The sequence below is a fragment of the Gallus gallus genome, chromosome 17, assembly GCF_016699485.2.
Source record: "Gallus gallus isolate bGalGal1 chromosome 17, bGalGal1.mat.broiler.GRCg7b, whole genome shotgun sequence".
Taxonomy (NCBI): domain Eukaryota; kingdom Metazoa; phylum Chordata; class Aves; order Galliformes; family Phasianidae; genus Gallus; species Gallus gallus.
The window spans coordinates 10,311,510-10,333,911 of NC_052548.1; the positions used below are offsets into that span (position 1 = coordinate 10,311,510).

Sequence of the window (22,402 nt, forward strand, 5' to 3'; positions counted from 1 at the left end):
AATTTTCAAAGCAGAATTTAAGAAAGATGTTCCTACTGAGATGGTGTGAAAATATTTTGAACAAAAGTGATTCAAGGAAAGTTTTATCCCATACAGCGATGGCTCTGGCATATAAAACGCCATCTTCAACACAGTACAATATAATCCCTTTCTGAGACGCAAATACAGAAATTCCTATGGAAATATGGAAGTAGTAGAAAGATGAGGAAAGAAATCAGAATGTCCCATATTCATCACAGAGTAATATTTATGAAGTCCTAAAAACGCAGTACAGTATCTGTGACAAAAATGCGTTTGCTCTTGCTCTGTAATTGAGTATTGTTCCAAGAGAAGGAAAAAAAAGTAAACCAAAAACCACAGAATTGGATGGCACGATTTAAAATCTTATTCTTGTACTGTGTAAAGGTCCTTTCCATTAAAGAAGGTAGTGAAATTTTATCACAGCTATTGCCATTCATAAATCTTATATCTATTTTAATTCAATCTGGTTCTAGCCTCTGAGATGCTGCACCACAATTTGATTACTACAACCATACTTTTTAACTGCTGTCAGAAGAGACAGTGCCTTATATAAACATCTGCCAGAACACATGCCTGCTTTCTATAGCACCAGCTTTAAATCATGCTATGGTGATGAATCTTTATCTGACACTAATACTTTTTAACTTCATAAGGACAATTAAAATGAATTGTAGCTAAATGCACACATAACAAATCAATTTAATTCTTTGTTACATGGTAGCATACTTTGCAGGCCTTCAAAACTTACTTTCATTTTATTTAGAGTTTAAGAGGAAGCGCAGCGGTGCTGACGAACCGTTCCTGACATGAGAGTGCTCCCAAAACCGAAGTGCTTTGGGAGGTGCCATCCCAGCAGGGCCCCAGGTTTACTGCTGTCATGTTGCCTAGGAAAGGGCACCTGCAATCAACAGCAGCAGAAGATGGAAGCGAGGTACGGAAGAGGGATAAGCAAATCGAACGTGCCCCCAAGACAGAGGTTAATCAAACCAAATCCACGTTAAATTAATCTCCATAAGGCCAGAAAAACATTTTTTAGTGTGAGTGAGATGCCTGGAATTGGGACATAAAAGTGATGCTCCCCAGCAGAGCCGGCAGCAGAATACCAGCACTCCCTGGGGCTGGCGGTGTGCTGGGCATGCAGGAGGCACAGCAGTGCTCAATGCTCCAATGCTGTTATGCAGTGTCTCCCCACCTCCTGTTCAGTGGCTCTTCTGTACAAAATAATACAACACTTTCTGAACTCTTTTAAATTAACCAACAGCTGAGCTTGATCTATTTTGAGTACTGTACCCGAGGCCTGTATGCTGTGACCTCCATGGTACCAATTGCCCCCTCCGTGCAGGGCCCGGCCCTACCCAGCCTGGCGCCCCACATCAGCAGGGCAGGGGAAGCAGCGTCAGAACCATTACGGCTTTGACAAATGAAGAACAATCCTGGCAATCCTAACGTAGGGGTGCTGTATTTAAATACAACTCAACTAGTAGCGTGACTTACACTAATCACGTATTCTGAAAGGAAATCTGTATTAGAAAGTGTTAATTTTTCAGTTAAGAATCTCCACCTTCACAGAAGCATGATGGGTGCTGCTCTGTGCAGTGGACCTCAGGCACAATTACAAAAGCCTGCCTCGCTGGGGCTGCACCACCAAGCCGAGTTGCTCAATGTCACCAATTACACTGAGTTGCAGCACCCCGAGGGGAAAGCGTGGCACAGCGCCTGCTGCCAGCACGGCTCTCAGGTGCCAACCAGCCCCAGAGCAGCTCTGAAAGCAGCTCAGCTGCCGGCAGCCCGGCCCTGTGCCCGCCCGCAGCATTGCTGTGCGCACATCCCCCTGTGCCACGCCATGGCCGTGGGCAGCCTTGTGCTGCTGGGCACATCTAAACACTCTCTGAAAACTCACACAATAATAACGTGGCTGATGCCTCTATTTCAACTATTTCATGGCATGCAGGTGTATGGAAACCACTAACACTGGCACAACTAGCAAATGCTTTAAAAAAATTGGCAAACATATTCAGATGAAGAACATTCTATGCAGGGGCAAAATATTTAAACAGCAAACAGCTCACAGATTTTAACCCTGGATTATGTTAAATATTATCCATATTATTTACAGCATTATTGCTTCTTTCCTAAGTTCCTTATCTACTTTCTTTGAGGGAAACTAATTCTGGAGATCACAGAAAACATTTGTTCGTGATTATCCAGAAACGCACGCAAACAAGACTGAAACAAGAGCAGCATGCAAGAATGTATTTAAGGACTATCATCCCAAAATGCTGCTAAAAGCTATTAACCAGTACGTGTTAATTGCCACAGCATTCATATTAATTTTCACTTCAGGCCCGACATTGCAGAATATTTCCCCTGATACATTTTAAACAAAGTTTAATTTAAGGAACTGCTTCTATCAACACTTATGAAAATTAACAGCCAAGCAATTAGCACTCATGAATTATCCCTTCCCCCATGCTTACTACAGCATCATTCTTGAAACAGTTGCTGTAAGAGAAATTGTTTGATTTTTAACGCATCACCCAAATTACCCACAAAAAACCCAACTCGCGATGCTGTGCGGAGGTACCATTCCTTGCATAGGATTTTTAGCATCTGTTCAGCCAAACTTCTCTCCAGTAGTCAAGTAAACCTACAAAGGCCCTGGAAGGTCAGACAGATAAACTAGAAGAGTTCCTCAGACCTTGTTTTTTGATCACTGTATTCATAATTGCTAGCTGAAAATCATCTTGAGAAGACCAGTCTGCACACGGCAAAAGTTTTTGGCCTTGCACATCAACTTCGCCTGGGGCTCAATGATCCCCTCTTTTCTTCCAACTCTCTCCTTTAACTATTTTGCATATCTTTAGCATTTCTTTTTGACTGTCCTTTAGCACTTTGGTGCTTGGCAGCATTCTTCTCGGGATGTAAGAGCAGCCATGTGGTGACAGGCATCTCAAATTGAATTGACAAGACGCTTCAGTGATGAGAATTTCTTAAAGGCAGTGGACTTGGAAGAAAAATGGTTGTGGAATGGCTTCAAAGATTACTTCAACGGGAATTGTACGCAGAGGCCTTAGCAAGAGTTATTCATTCAGGTTCCTGCAAAGCTGAATAGTTGATTCTTGCCTGATTTCCCTCTATCCCAGTGACTAAACACATCCTGCTAGCACTTTTCTTACCAGTAGGAACAGTCATATGGTTGAATAGCTTTAATGTTAATATAGCAACAAATCTGTATTCTTTCACATTAATATCTCAGAGAGGTCTCATCACCCTACTTTCCAGCAACGCATGCAAGCCACACTCATGATTTGAAAAGATATATTCTGAATTTCTGTTGAATGAACACACATGCTTTTACAACAATTAACGAAAGCCATCAGACAAGACTACCCCATTTTCTACATTTAGAAATTAGGGAACAGAGCAACTAAGGTCTTGATTCTGCAACAAAGCTTTATCCCTAAAAATCAACAGTCATTAACCTCTCTTTCTGGGAGCCACAGGTAAGCTGCATGTTGCAGCTGTATCACTGAAACGAGTGATTACGATGCTGTTGGTGCTTCATTTTTGGTGCCTGGCTACGGCTTTCAAGTCTGTCTTACAGTCAGTCTTACTTTCCCAATCTATCAATAGTCATCAAGTTGGAATAGTAAGCAATGAAAATACGATTTTTCAAATCCTGTAAACTGCAACATATTGGAACTTATGTATAAAATGTATGATAACGTAGTTTGCATGCAGATAAAGGAAACCAATTTGGCCACTGATTTCTTAAGCCTTCCAGTAATTTTCTCTACAATGACAACCTAAGTAATAAGCAAAGGCTACTTTTCATACAGTGTTCTTTCCAAGAGTTTGTGAGGCTTATTAAGCAAGAGGTATATCCCACAAGACTCATAAACCATGCAAGCAGCTGTGGAAGTTAGGTTTACATTAACTTCATAAAGGAAAAACTTGAAGATGCAGGTAAGAATAGTTACTAAGTACATCCTCTGGTTAAGAGCTGAAGCTTCACAAAGCACACAAAAGCCACAAGTCTGTCCTGTGTAACTATGTGACAAGACTCACCTGATTTTCTGAGCTGATTAGAATGCTTGCAATGGAGTTGCATTTCACAAGCCATATTCTCTACTTTTTTTGGTAATTAATGAACTGATCAGAACAGGAAGAAATTAGAGTACTCTAAAATTTTATTATTTCATAAAATTGCAGAAGTGGTTATGAAAAGGACTCTAAATCTGGCAGAAAACGCATGCAAGATGTAAGCATTTTAATAAATTGCCTTCGTTGATGTTATGGTGTACAATATTTTCTAATATTTAACTGATTAGCTTAAAATAATACATCAAATGCAGAGGGGGAAGACCCAGGATAAAATGGATTTATACTACTTCAGGTCAGTTAAGAGCTGAATTACTGTCAGGTAAAACCATTCTGCATGCAGTTAAGGTGAGTACAGAAGCAAACAAAGCTCACACACAACAGTAAATAGCCTTCCTGAAGGTTTCCCAGTGAATCACAGGGGTTACTCAGCCAGCTGAAAACGCGTTACAATACACAAATACACATCTATTAGAAAATCAGAACGACCGAAACAAAGGCCCAGCTATAACCTAAAGATTTCAGAGCCACTGTGATCTCCTGAGTAAATACATAATTAAGTAGGTTTTCTTAAAGACATGTTTAATTAGGCCCCTAGCTCCTCCTCATCCCTCCTGCCTCTCCCCAATTATGTACCATTTCCCCAAGAGATACGTGGCTCTGCTAATTATGTAAATAAGTCATGCGCTATTCCCTGAAAGCATTGTATCTATCTGAAAAATACTGCTTATCTATTATCAATGAAAATAAATACAAGACTTGCAGTATTTCATTAAAAATAATTTAAAAATTTGGATGGTTTGATTTTACAGCACTGAAGAACAAAATGGACACACGTAGAGGCAGACACTGATGAGATTCGTGTTTCTTCTCTGCCTCAGATGGTAACACAGATGGGAGTGTGGAGGATAAATTTCATAAGCACACCGTTGAAAAACTTACAGAATAAAATAAATAACGCTCTCATAATTAATACAGCTCGTTTTCAGACTAGCAAAATGTCAATTTGGTTATTTTGGAGACTTCAATAGGTATTCTGGTTTCTAAATCACAAGCAAGCTGGTTCATGTCATACACTACACGTCACGATTGAGTAACACTGATGTATTTCATTAATATCTGAAACGAATTTGTGCAATACAATATCCCTCACATGGAACAATCACCTGCTAAATATATTGGACAAATATGAAAATTAAGATGTTAATTACAGTCAACTGTAATTCATATCAATATGGTAAAAAGTAGTTAGGATTATCAAAGTGGGAAGGAAACACTTCGGTTCTTCAAGTTTCTGAGAAGAACAGCAGCAGGGAGCCCATGTGAGGCGCGGGTGTTAAAGCAGCAGGGCTGGGATACCACTGAACTACAATAACTTGCTCTTGAGTACTGATTTTATTTTTACTTCCACTATGTTTGACTGTTGGAAGTGAATGTAAATATTTGCCAAACTGAGAATTCATGAAGTAACAACTGCGAGGTGTTTTATGTCTTAGTGTTACCAGCAAAGTACTGCTATCGCTTATTAATGAAGCCAGAAAATTTGAAAAACCAAATTAGCACTAATTACTACATACTAGTAAGTATAAAATAATAAGAGGCAACTTTTGCCATGTGGACTTCATGGCCTAAAAGTTACCATTCCACACACCTTCTAACTACTAGATATGGTAGCAGAGTTACAGACCTGACTTTCCACTTTAAGGATTCTTAATATCAAATTCTTCCCACACAATGGTAACGAAGCTCAAATTTCACACTCCCACAGCAGACTCCACAAACAAATCCAGCACAAAACACACCTGTGCACTATTCATAATTGTTTTGGAAAAAGATGACACTGATCCATCACACCAACGTTTGTATTTCAGTGCAAAGCTTATGACAGAAAAGAACTGTTTGTTGATAAGGATAACTAGATTGCACAAAGGAGCGTTCTCTGCAATTCTGAGAGATATCAAATGCACGGTCCGGAAAGGAGTGCAGTCAGGGAATGAATCTGACCTACCTAGGTTTGTCATGAACCTCTTCTGTGTGTTACATAAAAGAGTGTTTGCACAGAACTACATTCTTTAGTCCATGTTTTTTTTTTTTTTTTTTGCCCCAGGCCTTGTCCTGTTTCTGCTTCACCTTTCTACCCTCAAAACAGTGGATCTTCCTACTCTCATTCAAGTATTTGGAAGATGAGGACAGCACAAATTGTGCACTATTTAGCAAGAGCTGTGATGTGGCTAAGCAAAAGTTGCCAAACCATTTCCATAAAGGGTGTCACCACTGACTGCAAGATCTCCACACCAAATGCTTACCCAACTAAACTGCCAGAGAATAAAACAGGGATGTGTAATTTTATAACACAAATGCAAGAACAGTTTACTGAAGCTGGAAAAATTACATTAAAGACTAAGAGAAGAATGTTTCCACTTAACCTCTTCAAAAGAACAGCCCACTGAAAAGTCTAATTAATGTTTCAACAAGTAAATACAGGCAAAAACTGCTGCAGCCCATCACCTTCAGGCCAGGGACCACTTGGATATAAGAAAAATATCGGGTTCACTTACCTTGCCATCGAATTTTGAGTACTCATTGAAGGGGTTATTCAGCTGTAGGGGACACTGCTCGAGTCGCACAGACAGAATCGACTGCTTCCCAGAGCACGGAGATCTTACTCTGAAATTCTTTTTTTCAAATAGCGAGCTCAGCTCCTCTGCTGTAGATCAGAAAAGAGATGACAGCATTTGTATTAGGAGATGTAGAGACTACTGATTGCCACAGAAAGACAGAATTATATGAGAGGGAACAATATAAAGGGCACAGAACAGTAAATGCTCAGGTCCAGCACTCTTACAACACAAAGATACGAAAATACAAGTGTGCAGAGCACAAACACTTGGCTGAGCAGATGTGCTCTTCTCAAACAGTGGATCACATCATCACAAGATCGACTCGGGGCAAGATAAAAATAAAGGCTCAGAGTTAAGCAGTTCTGGTCTTTCTGCTTGCCTGTTTTTTTTCCAAGTGAAGAACTGCTGCTCCATCTACAATAGGGGATGCAACAGCACTTCAAACTAAGTCTGTAACACGTGACAAGTTCTCCCATTGCTGTGCTGCAACATCACCGTGCTGTCAGCTGGAGGCTGGGACTACATCTACTGCAAAAGAACCATTTCTTTGGATTCTGCTTCTCAAGGTAAGACTGCATGCAGGCTCCTCTCAAAGCACCAAACCCGAAAATAACGTTCCAGACAAAGAGTCCGGGCAAATTAAAAAACACAACAATGGAACTTTCTAAATCAAAGGTGCCAAAAGTTAATCAGTACTTTGTGGGATTTGTGAGATCTCAAAGTCCCTGTCATAAAGCTCTTCTCAAATGAAGAGATTGCATAGTTGAATTACTGGCACAGGTTTAACTGAACAGTTATAGGCATACTTAAAAATATTTTTTTTTAAATACAGAGCTCCTTGCATTACAAGGACACCACAAAACCAGGACAGAGCCTGGGGTGTTTTAGCATATTAGTACCAATGGGTCTCATCTGCAAGAAACTGTGACTGAATCTGGACAAGCTTTCTCCACATCTGCTCTAGGAACAAAGTGCCCCAAACTCAATCAATCACTACCTGAGAATCAGCACCAGTTCTCCTGCACTGCCTCTGCTTTGCATTCACGCTTTTGGATTCTCTCACATCTGAAAGATTTACGTGCTGCTCCTCCAAGGAAATGACAAAGCTCCTGAGGCAGACTGACTAGGGACGCAATCTGCAGAGAATTGATTCATTTCTTAAGCTGTGAAATTAAAACATGTCAAATTATAGCTACTCAGAAACACAGTTTATTTTTAGCAGCCTGAAAATTCAGACACTGGCAAAGGTGCTAAACACCAATGCTAGCAGATACCCAACAGTCTTGCGAAGGGCTTCAATTAATCAAAAAAATGATTAAATCCTTCTTAAATGTGCCATCTTGAACACCTTTAGGTATTCTCTTTTTGTAACAAGTTTACCTCATTAGAAAAAATAATCTCAATTACAATTATGCTGGAGTATTATCACTAATTGGTAATTCTCAGTCATTTGGAAAGTACTCTGTGCCCTGGAATTCAAAACAATGGTTTTAAAGGCTCAAGTGAAAAAGCAAGTATTGTATCTTTAAGTTTTGTCTCTAAGGAAATGGTAAGATGATTTGTTTGCTGTTTCCTTTGTGCTGATGTAGAGGAAGAAAATTACAAGAATCACACCGCATTTGTTAGAGTGATGTCCATTTTGCTTTGAGTTCTGTACAGATTTTACAAAAGTCAAATTTCTCAGGTGAGTGAAGAGTTCAAACAACACGTATGTTCTGTAATACCTACATTCTATAGGACTAAACTCAGCTGACTGGGATACAATTTTCCATTGCCAAAAAATCTTTGTAATTTCAAAAAAAAAAAGAACTTGAACACCTTCTAAAGATTTGTGCAAAAAGCCTAAAAGAAGATAGATCCTGAAAAACTATTATCTCTCATGAGTGTTATGTAAAATAAATTCTTACAGACTACAACTGAGAGAGTTGCAATTATTCCTTTCAACCTAGGAGAAAACATATTTTAAAATGCAAGAACATTCAGGGGAAAAGACCTCATTTTTTACATTGAATAACTTGAAGTGTGAAATTTTTAATTCTTAACTGAAAGTAAGCTTTGCTGTTACTCGGTGTCATGGTATTTATTTCAGCTCTATGTGATTTCTGTCTACATGGCATGGAGCGGAGACCATATTTTCATTTTACTGAAAAGGTACTGATGCATATAAAGGTGATGTGAATTGGTGGCACAACCAAACAAAAAGACCTCAGCTGTGTTACACTTTACTTCCAGTCAGCCAGCTTCCCCTGGGGCACCTCTGTATCTACTGATCTCCTAACCAGCTCCAAACACAGACAGTTTCTTTTTTAAGTCTTGCAACCACTACAACCTTCTCTCTACCTCATCCCGAAGGATGATCTTTCATCTAATGCCTCAAATTATGACTATAAATTCATCTCCAGGGCAATGGAAATGCTTGCAAGATTTTCCTCGTACAGCAATGCATCTCTGTGATGGGTTATCTATGGAGACGTTATCAGACTAAAGCAGTAGAAACCAGCAACCTTCCAGCTTCCTCTTAGCTAGCAGGGTGTCAGCCATAAGCAGGACATTGTCTAGAGCTCAGATAAACACATGCAGAAGAGAACAGCCAAATTCCTCCTGTGTGAAGCAGATACACCTATGGTTACTACTTTCATACGTATTTATCAATAATGTTAAATGCAAGGAACAGAACAGATACAGGACATAAAGAAAGATGCAGTTGACATACTCCAGGGCACTGGTCTCTTTCTATGTTGCTCTTCATGCAATTAAGTGAAGAAACTCCAAGAATCCCAGTGACAAAGCCAAGTGTCCAGAGTTTTTACATAATGTATCTTTTACTTATATTTGATCTGCAGCTGGGAGAGGCTGCTTACACCCTGCTTCTGCAGTACCAGTGTAAGACTCAGCACAGTTTTACAGCGTGGGACACCTCTTTTGTCACTGGCTGATGCATTGTGTTTATGCATGATGCTCCATGTCACAGTGGAGCCCATTTAAATAAGGAAACACAAACAGAATGGAAAGCAGGAAACTGAAATCTGACTGCAATGTAGTGTAAAGCAATATCAAACAGCATAAACTAGGGATTAAAAGGAAAAAGAACTTTATCATCACTGATCAAATACTAAAAACATATTGAGCAAAGAGCTAGAAGTTATGGCAGATTAAACTTTAAAACATACTGCTCTGCTTACAGAAGTAGAACGGCAAAAACATTTTAGAATGCATTAATAGAGGTATCAAACATAGCTGAACACTGCACTAAGGATTAGTGCAACTGTGTTGCTCATGTGAGCAGCTTTGTTCACTCCTCTAAAAGAGGAATTACACAACTGCAGAAGGTTCTGCAAATAACAGCCAGGAAGATACATGGATTTAAGCAAAAAAAAAAAAAAAAAAAAAAGAGCTTCAGAGCTACGAAACAAGAGAACCCAGAGTTCTCATTCCTAGCATTACAGTTCAAACTGCGTAGGATAATCCAAATCAGAAATACTTCACTTTGTATCAATAGCAAAGCAGCGTGTTCTTGGAGAAATTAATGACACTGGTTTTTCCCAAGAAAAGGTGAAATAAACTAGGGCAGCATTTGTTCTTTTGTTTAAGTAGATCACGTATGCACACACAACTTCTCCTTACCCAGAAAAATGATCACAAGTTCTTAGATGCCCATTTCTAAGAAATCCTTAGATTTCTGCACACCAAATGCCTCTGGAAACAGCTGGAAAGCCATAACTTACATGGAGATAATCATCCTGCAGTTTGAATGCAGGCACTTGCCAATCATCTACCCATACAGCAAAGACAGTACATCCCATTAGTGAAGTGCGTCACAATAATACTGAGAGCCTCACTACTCCCATTTCTTGCTCACTGAGACAACAAAAGATAATGACCTTACAACAGAAATCCCCAACACTGCATTAATAACTTATATTGAACAAAGATACTGTACAGCCACTTCACGTATTGCAGACCTACCAAGTAGGTTTTAAACACCTGATCTCTGTTTTGCCCTTATTAGCAATGTGCAGTGCCCTGTCACACGTGAAAACAAACGGGAGGCCTGTGGTTCCCCCACCAACACACCATGGGGTGTGCAGAGCTGCAGAATGGAAGGCAAACAAAATTGCCAACATTTCCCTCTACGCTTCAAAAGCTGAAGTGAAAAATTATGAACTGAAAATGCTATAACCATCAAAAGCAGAAACAAAAACAGTAGGAAAATAGAAGGTCTTTTCTTTTTACCTGAGTAGGAAGTGTTTCTGTCTTTCCACTGCACATTTTTGCATTTTATTTGATTTTGTCTCTCTTTCCGCAGACGTTCCAGTCTCTGAGCTTGAAAAGAAATATTATAACTATAAGTTTGTCAATGAAAGTTCACTATAAACAAAGACATAATTAACTATCTTTATATGAATAAAGATGTTTTATACTGCATATGTAGGAGAAAAACTCATAAAATTTTAAAGGTGGCACCCCTGAAAAGCAAATACCAACAAAAACACGAAAATGTTCTTGATTTATAATTGAAATTAGAGGATATAAAACATTAATAGAGATCATAAAGATAGTATTAACATAGAAGAGAATAATAAAATGTGAAAACTTCTGTGATTAATATGACATTTCATTATATAAATCATTAATAACGGTCTTAAAGGAATTTTAATGCACAAATGAACTGAAGTGAATATTACATTACAGGAATAAAATTACTGTTATGAATTACTCTACCCGTTTCAAAAATTAAAGATAAATGAACTCAGACTAGACTATTAAAGTTTTAAATATAAAATCCTTTATCTAAAAATCATGAAAATTATAAAATGTCAAAGCTATATAAATTAGCATAGCTTTTTCTTCAGTATGCTGAAACAGTTTATAGGTAGTAAAATAAATGATTTGTATCTTCACAACATTAGTCAAACCTTAAAATGAATACAATATTTCTTTAGGTATATTTTGACTCCATCTTCAAAACAGGGCCTGAAGAAAAGCCTCGAGCTTGGGCAGAACAGCGCCGGCCCCGCAGCGCTGCGCAGAGCTGAGGGTCACCACTGACTGCAAAGGCCCTCCCGGGAGACGCGCGGCTGAAGCCGGGGCTGCTACCCAAAGCAACACCAAGGAGCAACCGGAGCTACAGAGCAAGAAGGGAGATGGGACTGGGAGGGAGGGCTAATTGTGTTGATTATGGAAGGAAACAACCTGCTGGATATGTTAGCAATTTTGACGTATTGAGCTCATTCATTAACTAAAATGCGTTTTCAGAAGGGATTCTGAGATACTAAATTACAATTCTTAGATATAGTTTGAGTTCCCTGAGCCACTCCGCCGATTAAAAAAGGGGTTAATAAACATTAAATATTTTCTATGCCTTCTACTATTATTACCATTACTATTTTCAACATTTAGCCTTTGAACAGAAGCATGGATGCTGAAGTGATTTTCTTCCCCATAACAACTCTCAACCTGGCAACTGATGAAAAAATATTCAAATAGTTCCCATACTGTGAAGCTGCAGCAAGCAGTTTAAGGCACAGACACAAAGAGAGACTTCACTGCCTATTTCCCACAGACAAGAGGCCAACGCATAAATGCTTCTGTGCAGCTCTGTGAGAAGCGAGGAAGGTGATACTCCCAGTCATCAGTTCAAATACTGGGTAAAACACCATCACAGGCTGGATATTTTATTCTGAAAGAATCCTCCTTATTTTCCCCTCTATCCATTATCCAGACTGCAGTTCAGAATCACCACCTGAAACCCTTTCAGCCTAAGTGGACCGCCATAAAATATCCGTAAGATTTGCATGCAAAAGAAATAGATAAAAGCAAACACATAGAACAGAAATAAGAACAATGTGTGTTTTCATGGCGTGTGGTAACTGCAGTCACCAGTTCATTAAAGTGGAGGATTCTGACTCGCAGGAAGGGGTGCTCCCCTGTCTGAGGATGGTGCAGATCCATGGGGTGGTGTCAGCACAGAGCTGGCTGCAGGGACAGACCGCCCCACACTGTGCCCCTGCAGGAGGTCAGCGTACCAAGTGAGGATCAGAACATGGGTACCACCATACAGCCACCGTCTGCACTAATTCCATCCAGTTCTTCCATCCACGGTTGCTATAAAACAATTCTACAACATGAATTTCTGTTTAACTCCAAATTAGAAGGAATTATCTGTACCTACTTTGAAAGTTCCAGTTATTAAAGGTTTATTCTCACAAGCAGGTTAGTTTGAAAGCTTTCTGAGTGAGAAAAGCCACTGACCAAACGTTACCTCATTAACTACTAGCTGCTAGATGAGCCTTTGTTTCTAGCCACACAGATAGGGAAATTTGCTTTTCCCCTTCACATAACACCGTGCACAGGCCTAGCTCCACATTGCTTGTTTTCCTAGGTGTGGCACTGCTAAGGCAGCATGGGGATGGAGCCTGGAGCCAGAGACCCCTATGACCCAGCCAGCTCCTGCAGAAAAGGAGGAAAATCTCAATGGCAGAGGACATCTATGTTCTCCCCAGACACAACATGTGCAGTGCCCTAATGCATCTCCTCCACTGCGCATCGCCTTCGAATCAAAGGGATAACTTCAACACTGGGACACACGTAGCACTCATTTCCAAAAACTGGCTCCCCACTGAACTTCTTAAACCTTTATTTTAGAATATGCCACCAACTGAAAACTTTCATGGTTTCCAGCCATGACTTAAAAAGAGATTATTTCCTCAGTCTACTTGAGGGAAAAAAAAATAAAATTGGAGTAATACTGTAAATCTTGAAACTTTGCTTCTCCTTCCTCATAAACTGTACCTTTACAGAGCTTAACAAGCCCTCAAGGACAGCATCAGGCAGTCTGGCACAACAAACTTTACACCGTTGCCTCTGAGTCAGTTACAGGTACACCACCAGCTTATTTCCAAGTATAACTCAATTAAAAGAGACCAGTGCTCTGTCCTTCCACAACTTTTGACAACAGATCTGTAAAAGGTATTGTCAGATACTTACTGTCATTCTATCTCTCAGGCTGAGCACAGATGTTTTTTCTGAGCTCTAGGTGGTGTTATACCTTCAGAAATAATTTGGAAAAAATAGGATAGACTGTAACAGAAAAACAGATCAATACTGACCACCCCACATCAGCCTTTTCATACATGTTCAATATTGTAGTTTTTGTTTGTAGCATTCCTTGGGCGTAAGCAAAAGTCTGAATACTCCTACCAATAAACGGGACAGTTTTCTTCTACTCAAGATAAATGGAGCCTATTTTGAAAAGGTATACAACCTTAAACTCCCTAATTTGCTAACTTAAAGTCTAGCTCAATGTTTTTCTTGGATATAAGACTTCAGAAGGTAAAAAAAAAAACCACAGACAAATCATTCACTTCACTGACTCACAAACTCCACTCTTTTCTTTCATAACACATAGATCTGATGCATCACTAGGGTAGATTTTTCTCAGAAAAGAACCATCCTGTACAAAAGTTAACAGCCATCCGGACAGTAACAACAGAAATACCAAAGACTGCTCACATACTTTGGATTTAGACCTGATGTCTTTACAATTTGTTTTAATAAGTAAAGCTGCCTACCTCAACACTCTGCCGTACACGATTAAGTAAAACAGCAATTAAAACTCAGTTGACAGCACACCAAAGTATCTGAATCACAACATGTATTCTACAAAAGGGAAAGTTTGGCAGATATCTAGCTAGTCATGCTATGATTTGTCCATGCATGTAATACTAATAGAAACTGAATTTAAAAGGTTAACACTGTTTCAGCTGCAAACATTACTTACCTGTGTTGGATCGTCTTCTAATTCCAAAGTCCCAGCTTGAGGTAATGTCGACTGATTGGGAATATACATAGCCCTGAGTCTCACCATTGCTTCCCTGTGTTTCTGAAGCACTGTCTCCGTATGTTGATGAGGGATTAAACTTCTCTAGGTCGACATCATGATCTATTAGGACCATTTCACACATCCCTGTGTCATCACTGGTCACGTGTGACTGCCGAATGTGGGCAAGTATAATTGTTGGGTTGTCCAGGAAAGCCATTCTGCCCACAAGACCACCACTTCACTGTACTATCTTCTCTCCATCTTGTTGCATGGACACTGTACCTAGAAATACAACATACACAGCATTTAGAAAACAAACAAAAAACCACCCAAATACTGACCAAGAAGGTCCATATTTTGATGCACAAAATCTGATTCAGTTTTGTAGAGTGAATTATTTCAATTCTGTTCCAATTTCCTGAAGTTACATGGTTTGCTGAGATCTACTTGAAGAACAGTGGTTTCATGGTGGGTCACCCCAGCCCGAGTTTTGTTCTTCATTTGCTGACTATTTCCATTACAAAAGTAGGCCTGCTCTCCCTGAAGGATTCCTCGCTGCCCTCAAAGCAAGAGGCCCCGAGGCAAATAAATCCCACCTTCAGCAGACCGTCTCCTTGCTGTACCGCACGTCCCAAAGGCCTTCTGGCCGTGTGACCGGGGCGATGTGACCGCAAAGTTGCAGACACAGCTGAGTACAGCAGGCAGACGTTCTAAAAGTGCACCGAGAACGTAGTTTAAATATAATTCCTAACACACTGCTTATTAGAAAAGGGCCACGCTTACCTGTGAGCAGTAAGAACTTGCTTAAATAAGCAACTGCCTCAGGCTTCTAAAGGGTCCACAAACTCCCAATCAAAAATTACTGCTGCCCCATCAATGTGTCATATAAATGTTGGCATGTTAATTGTGTATTTATAAGATTGTTAATGGTTAGTTAATGTACCTCCCACACTATTATTGTACTTGAAATGATTTAATGTCTGCTAAGGGAGTTAACAACATGTAACAGCAGATGCGAGATTTTTACCTTTATACTCTGCACCCCGACTTCACGCTATTAGCAGTCAGCGTGCTCAATTAGCCAAGCCTCCTTACCATTTTAAACACACAATCACTTCTCCCATAAACAGCAACAGCAAAGAATTACCAGAAATTCCGTTTCAAAGTCCAAACTCGAATACAAACACATTTCCTTCCTTCCTCTTCAGAATTTTCAAAAGGATACGTAAAAATTATTTTTCAATAATAAAGTATTCATAGAAATTCCAGTTAATTTAAACAGTTATCAAAAAAAAAAAAACAAACCCAAAAAAACCCAAAAAACAGCACCTAAAATTCAGCTTAGATTTTTCTACCATACTTCAGCATTTGCTACCTACACAGCTCTAACTGGTTCCTCCTTTGGAGAGAAGCAAAGTACAGTTAGGTGGTGCAGATCTGGTCAGAGAAACGAAGACAACAGAAGAATTCAAAGAAGCAAAGTTCAACTTTGCAGGCTTTCACACGAATACCTTCACATCTCCATGCAGTCAATTTCATCAACATTAGATACCAGATCAATTTTTGGAGCTCCCACGAGTTGCCAGCACACCGCCTCGCTGCATTCCTCACACCCCCAGCCCGTTACCTCACCCATGGGCATGAGCTGAATTGAAAAGAAGTCAGGGACTTTCCACGCACCAGCAATTTACACATTCTTCAATCACCAACAAAAAGCCAGTGTTATTTTTAACACTCGCAGTATCTAAATACTACACTGCTATTAAATAAAATACTTCGCAGGCAGCTGTCAAGCATACTCTGTGCAAACACTAAAAATGAAAGGAGCAATGTGAAACCTACGCAGCCTTAACAGCATTTCTGTACGACATAGTTTGGTGGGATGATGAGATACAACCGATCACCAAACACCTTCTGTGATTCATCACACAGGGGGATGGAACCAGAGCGGCCTCTCATTTCATTCTCGATCTTTGTAATGCATCTGTTGCACTTTCTACACGTTATCCAACCTGCCTGCAGGGTGCTCCTGCTCAGCACACGGCAGCAGCACAGACTGCCACTGTGCAGCCAGGCCTTGGGCAGAGCTGCACTGCCAGGCACCCTCGGAGGGCACATGGAGCAGCCAGGCAGCTGGACTGCAGTCTACTTTTACCACGTGTTCCTCTTCTAGTAACCTACTGCTGTATTTACAACATCTATAGACTTTCACAGCAAGCAAAGCACAGCTGTTATGCAGATCAACCTCATTCATAATTCAGTAAATAAGTAAGGCACGACATTTAAACAGCTACCCTGCTTCCAGGAGGGGACATGAGGTCCCACACAGAGGCCCTGTGGTCACTCCCAGGTGCATGAACCCGAATTCGGAGAGGAAACTTCACTGCCACAACGTATCACCTTGTGGGAGACCTTCTGCTTTTCTGACACACTGTATTTTCTGGAATAAGAGTCAGATACACTCACCTTCCTCTTCCCCCACCCAAATCCCCAAATATCTCCCCACATAGCAAATGTCTGACTGTGAGCATGAAATAACTGCTAAATGCAGGTTTCTTGACTTTGGGGAAAGCATCGTTACCTTGTATTGAACGTCACCATTGGTTTCCAACACACAAAGCCAGGTCAGGGGGAACTCCTCCCTCTTCTGAGCAGAGGAGGCTGCATGGGGCTGCCCAGCCCCCCCCCCCCCAACTGGCTCCTGGCCGCTACACTGCTGCCCTCACCGAGCTGCAGGCTGCTCACACACTGCGAGCGCAGTACGGACCGTGCACAGTGACTGCAGCTACAGCCCAGAGCCCCTTCCTGCACTGAGGAGCACTGGCCCAACACCCGGCTCCTGCCTGAGCGCTACGAGCAACAGCTCCATGCTGTACTTTGACACGTTGTTCCCCTTACCACACACGTTGGCCCACACAATGCAGTCTTAGCACAGCACACATGCCTGATGTATCACAAGAACACAAACTGGTTACCAACTGAGATTAGAGAAGAAAACATGCATAGTTATAGCTCAGCCAACTACGATCTACTTACTGCCAACTTCATCCCCACGGCTATTGCTCCTAAAGCTGCAAGCTAACGGCACCTCTCTGTGATACACAGCCACTGACCAAAGCACAGGAAATACCTTCCTCACAGAAAAGTTCTATATTTATGCCTTTCATAATTCCAGGTATCACATGTGAGCAAATTTGCTCTTAGACCTCTAAATAATCTATGATAAATGATAAAAATTGGAGAAAGCTGTCAGCAGCAGAAACTCTTCTGCTTCAGAAAAGAGCTACAGCTTTGAAATTTTACCAACTCAACAGTAACTCTTTCAGATCAAATGGCTGAAAGCAGCTGGAAGTTCTGCACAACTTTCTCCTGCCAATTCCTGCAAGGAATTGTGTATTAATAAACTGAAAAAAGTAAAGAGTAAGCGTGAGAAGCAGAAGAAGGATATTTCCTATTTCTAATTCCACAGGCCCACAACTCATGGAAAAGATGCTTACACTGACTGTCTGCCTTGAGGAAGTAATAGCCAGTTAAACCCTACTCATTGCAAACAAAAATGTTCCAAACCAAAACGCAGTTTGTGGAGGGTACGGTGTGGGTCCGAACCAACCACTCACGCGCTCCGAGCGCCGCTGGAGGAATCTCACAACGTTACACTCATGGGCTGCCACGTTCACCGAACTGCACACCTCTCTGACTGCAGGTCTTTAAAGTAATCTTAGAAACTAATGAAAAAAAGGGTAGATTAGAATAAAATTGATTTTTCCCTACATGTGACAAGCTGGAATAGGACAGTGTGAATATACTTCAAAATTTATGATTCAGGTTATATGAAATAATTTCACAGTTAACTTCTGTCTGCAATTGCTACATAAATGGTCCTGGCTATCTACATTTGCAGCCGTACAAATAATCAAAACCCTTGAATGCCAGACTCCTGTGTATGGAGGATAAAGGAAAGTGAAATGTAATACATGAAAATTCAAGTCTGTGTTTCAATAAAAGCTCAAGTGCATTTAAGAATGCATGCTTGCTTAGAGAAGCTGTCATTCATGCTTTGCGTCCTATCATTAAAAAGGAAATAATCATTTGAAGTCATTTAAAGAGGTGCTCTTTCACAAGTGAAATGGGAATTTGAAAGTTATGAGAAAACAATACATTACACACAAGTTCTGACAAAATTCATTGTTAGTTTTCCAACCTGAAAATCAATCTGACATTGGATATTTATTTCTATATGCATGAACTGCTTGGAACTTGCCTATATTTTTGCTGTCAAACCAGTCAGGATGCAAGTTATGCTGAATCCAATGTTTTCGTTACAGAGCTTTAGGGAAGGAGAGAGAGAACGCTGGAGTTCATATGGAAAGAATGTACACTTACCTGTTTGTTTCCTTATCTTGTCAAATCTTCATTTAATTGCAAACAAGTTGATTCTCAGCTAACCTGAGCTACTTCGCATCAAGATTTTACACAAATAAATAAGTATAAAAAAATGCAAAGATTATAAATTAGGGCAGACAAATCCGTAACTAGAATCACGCCTGCAAAGAGCATTCTATCAATATAGTGAAATGCTAATCTCCTAATTAACAACCTAATTAGGTAATTATGGCTTTGCAGAGGGATGCCTAAATGAAATATGACAACATGGTCACCTCTTTATATGGCACCTGTGGGCCTTTTCAGCTGTCACTGCAAAGAGTGCAATATCAATTTGAACAGATGACAAAGTGTTGTCATTTTTCATTCTGATATTGCACTGAATGGTTTGGAAAGAAACAGTTTAGAAAAGCTGCATCTTGCCTGGGTTTTTTTTTTTTTTGCCTAATCTAAATATGTGCAAACACTTTGCTTAATTTTTAATGTCTATGATTATGCTTATTTCTTCATACTGGCTAGCAAGCATCACTAATGATACACGCATTACATGCACAGCATCATACTGTGAGGGCCCAACACACTGGAATCACTACTGCCCAATTTCAGAGCCTGTGTTCAGGAGAATTTACCATCCAGGAAAAAAAAAGCATAACAACAACAAGAACAAACAGTTGCTTGAATTCACTCTTATGACTATTTATTTTAAAACAACAAACAAATCCAGAATATCTTTTAAATAACACATTGCCATTTCCATTTTATTTTCATTCTTGATGAATACCCTGTTCCAAAAATGAGGATGAGCAGCCCTTGTATCAGTGACGCTGACCACATCTGCTTGCATAGAGAACTGACAAGAAATACTTTCAGCAATGTACAACACCTTTACATGGAACCAAGATTTCTCACTCGCCTAAATGATGATTTGTGCATCTTTAATATTCCTATGATGAGCAAATATAACATCTATTTACAAGCACCTGGCCTAAAGCGTAGGCTCAGACTGCCCAAGTGTTAGATTACAGTTTCCATTCTAGCTCCTTTCACTACAGTACTCAATAGCCTAAAAATCCCATAACTGTTTCAAACACTTTAACAAACTTCAATTTTTAACAACAAAGACTAAAATAGAAAGCTTCAACGCTTTCCTGTTTTTTGGCCTACATAATACTGAGAGAGACAGAAGGAGGCTTTTTAAGGCCACCTTCTATTACTTTAGACTACTGTGAATGGATGCAGCACTTAATGGGCTTCCCTGAGCATGGAAAGTGCTCAGTTACAGAATTACTTGAGCTGCCTGTGCTTCACTCACACAGCTGCTTTGTAAAGCCTGTTCCAAGGCACTGAAGCTGAACTGGACTCAAAGCTGTTAAAGGACATGGAGGTCTGCAGCCCTACAGATAATGCTCCAGACCCAGGACAAAGACCTGAGCTGCACTGTACCTACAGCAGCCTGCAGATCCACTGAGAGCCTCAGCAGCAGACACGCCTGCTGCTCCCTGATGTCAGTCTGCAGTTGGGCTCATGCAGCTGGAACCCAACAGGGACCTATTGCACAAAACCCACCTGCCTTAACTGGAGCCCATTCACCACCCTATTCTCAAAGCTTTTACCCTGCTATGTAACTGTATCATTCCATTTCTAACTGAAGGCAGTATTTCTCTTCCAAGTATCTGCTACAGTTTCAGATCCAGTTTCAGTTTTCCAGACATCGCTTTTCAACAAAACAGGGCATTTCAGCCCTAGAAAAATAAGACCTCGGACTACCAAAATGCTAACACCCCCAAGAAATCAAGCCTTCGTGACAAATGTAACTGAACACATTCTTATTCGTTCAGCAACAGATGAATATCCGCTTTCTCTGGCTTTCAACTTTTCTTTTGTCAAACTTCCAGTCGTTCTCCCTCAATGGCTACCAAAACACTCAAAAGACAGGAATTTTGTTTTGCTTTTCGAATAATTGATTTAGAAAGAAAACAAGATGGAGATTACTCCTGCATTGTCTTTTACAAGAAAATGAACTCACAGACAGCAGCTAGGTATCCCAGTTTAATGAAGCTTCCCAATGCATTCACAATCAATATTAAAATGCATACTAGGATCTTTGTGAGTGGTTTTGTTCAACAGAAAACCCTCATTTGGTCCCTTCTGACAGAGAACTGATGCTAGCAAAACATAAGACATTGAAGTCACTGCAAGGTGCATCTCAAACACAATGCAGTGTCACAACGATGAATTTACCTGGCACCAAAAGACAACCGGTTGCAGCGCTGCTGCTGCTGCAATAGCACACTGTGTCCCAGGACCAGCGCTGTCTCTTGTATTCCAGCCTGATGCATCAGGTCACTGCTGCCTGCCATCCTGGAGAGGACCCATAGGGCAGCCCGAGCCCTACACATCCCAGGTGCCCCTATTCCTGCCCTGAGGAGGTGCTGAACTTCAGTCCGGCCCTAGAGCAAGCAGGCTGCTCCCTGTGTTCCTGTCCCCTTGGCTAGAGTAAAGGGCCTCTCACCGGTGTATGCACTGATCTATTTCTCAAATGCCTCCAGCAGTTTGGAAACATTAGCAATACAGACAGAGTAACATATCCCTCACTCTGCCAAACTGCTTGCACTTCTTTGTTGACCCAAAGGAAAAGCTATGCTAGAAGTCGGGAGTTGCCATTTGTTGCAGCTGGGTGAAACAGTCACACCGAATAAACAAGCTGGTTCTCCTTCACCACTTGAATTATTTCTGTAGAAATCTATATACATACAGCGACATCATTTTTCTAAATCTAATCCAAATAAAGCGTCCACGAACAGATCTACTTTGAATTTGAAACAAACAAACAAACAAACAACAACAACAACAAAAAACAGAACAACACAAGTGAGAGAATTTAATTCCGGCCGTGCACGTACCCCGGGCCCGCACCTCCGGGCGGGCAGAGCCGAGCACCCGCAGCACAGCGCCCCGCCAGCAGGGGAGGAACGGGGTCAGGCGTGAGCCTCGCCCCACAGCCACGCAAACGGAGCTGCGGAACGCGAGCCGCTCCCGCCCACACGGACCGGGCCTCCTCCGCTCCGCACAGGCGGCCGGGGCACAGGGCGGCAGCGGGCGGCTCCTCAGGGAACGAGTCGCGGACCGTGGCCCGAAGGGATACCGTGAGAGTGGCACCGGGCACGCCCCGCGCAGCCCGCCCGAGGGTCCCGTTCCCCTCCACACTTACGGGCTGCGGCGCTACGCGGAGCCGGGCCAGGCACCGCCTCCCCCCGCCGGCGGGCCGGGCAGCGCTTCCGGGGCCGAGGAACGCCGCGGCAGCGAGAGAGCTGGGCCGCGCCGCGACCCGGAAGTGCCGCCCCCGGAAGTGGCACTGCGGAGGCTGCTCCGCCAAGCGCACGCGCACAGCCGTGGCGGGCTCCGTTCCCTCAGCGCTGTCGCGCGCCGCCCGGCGCGGGAGCGCCTCTTTCGT

The 22,402-nt window shown here is 41.4% G+C and overlaps 1 protein-coding gene across 11 annotated transcripts in view; it reads right to left on the minus strand.

Annotated features, from left to right (window-relative positions):
- Positions 1 to 22,278, minus strand: part of MAPKAP1 (mitogen-activated protein kinase associated protein 1) — an 85,150-nt gene extending 62,872 nt beyond the window's left edge. For 4 of the 11 annotated variants that reach the window (XM_040648948.2, XM_015279320.4, XM_015279321.4 and 1 more), the window contains exons 1-4: positions 22,160 to 22,278; positions 14,524 to 14,847; positions 10,977 to 11,066; positions 6,681 to 6,829 (exon numbers count right to left, since the gene is read on the minus strand). In XM_040648948.2, the coding sequence (XP_040504882.1) occupies positions 6,681 to 6,829; positions 10,977 to 11,066; positions 14,524 to 14,782 (498 nt within the window). In that variant the 5' untranslated portion in view covers positions 14,783 to 14,847; positions 22,160 to 22,278. Of the gene's footprint in view, positions 1 to 6,680; positions 6,830 to 7,740; positions 7,907 to 10,976; positions 11,067 to 14,523; positions 14,848 to 15,348 lie in introns of those variants that run through there. The other 7 variants (XM_040648947.2, XM_046901645.1, XM_015279319.4 and 4 more) reach the window with 3 other exon arrangements.
- Positions 22,279 to 22,402: the final 124 nt, after the last annotated feature.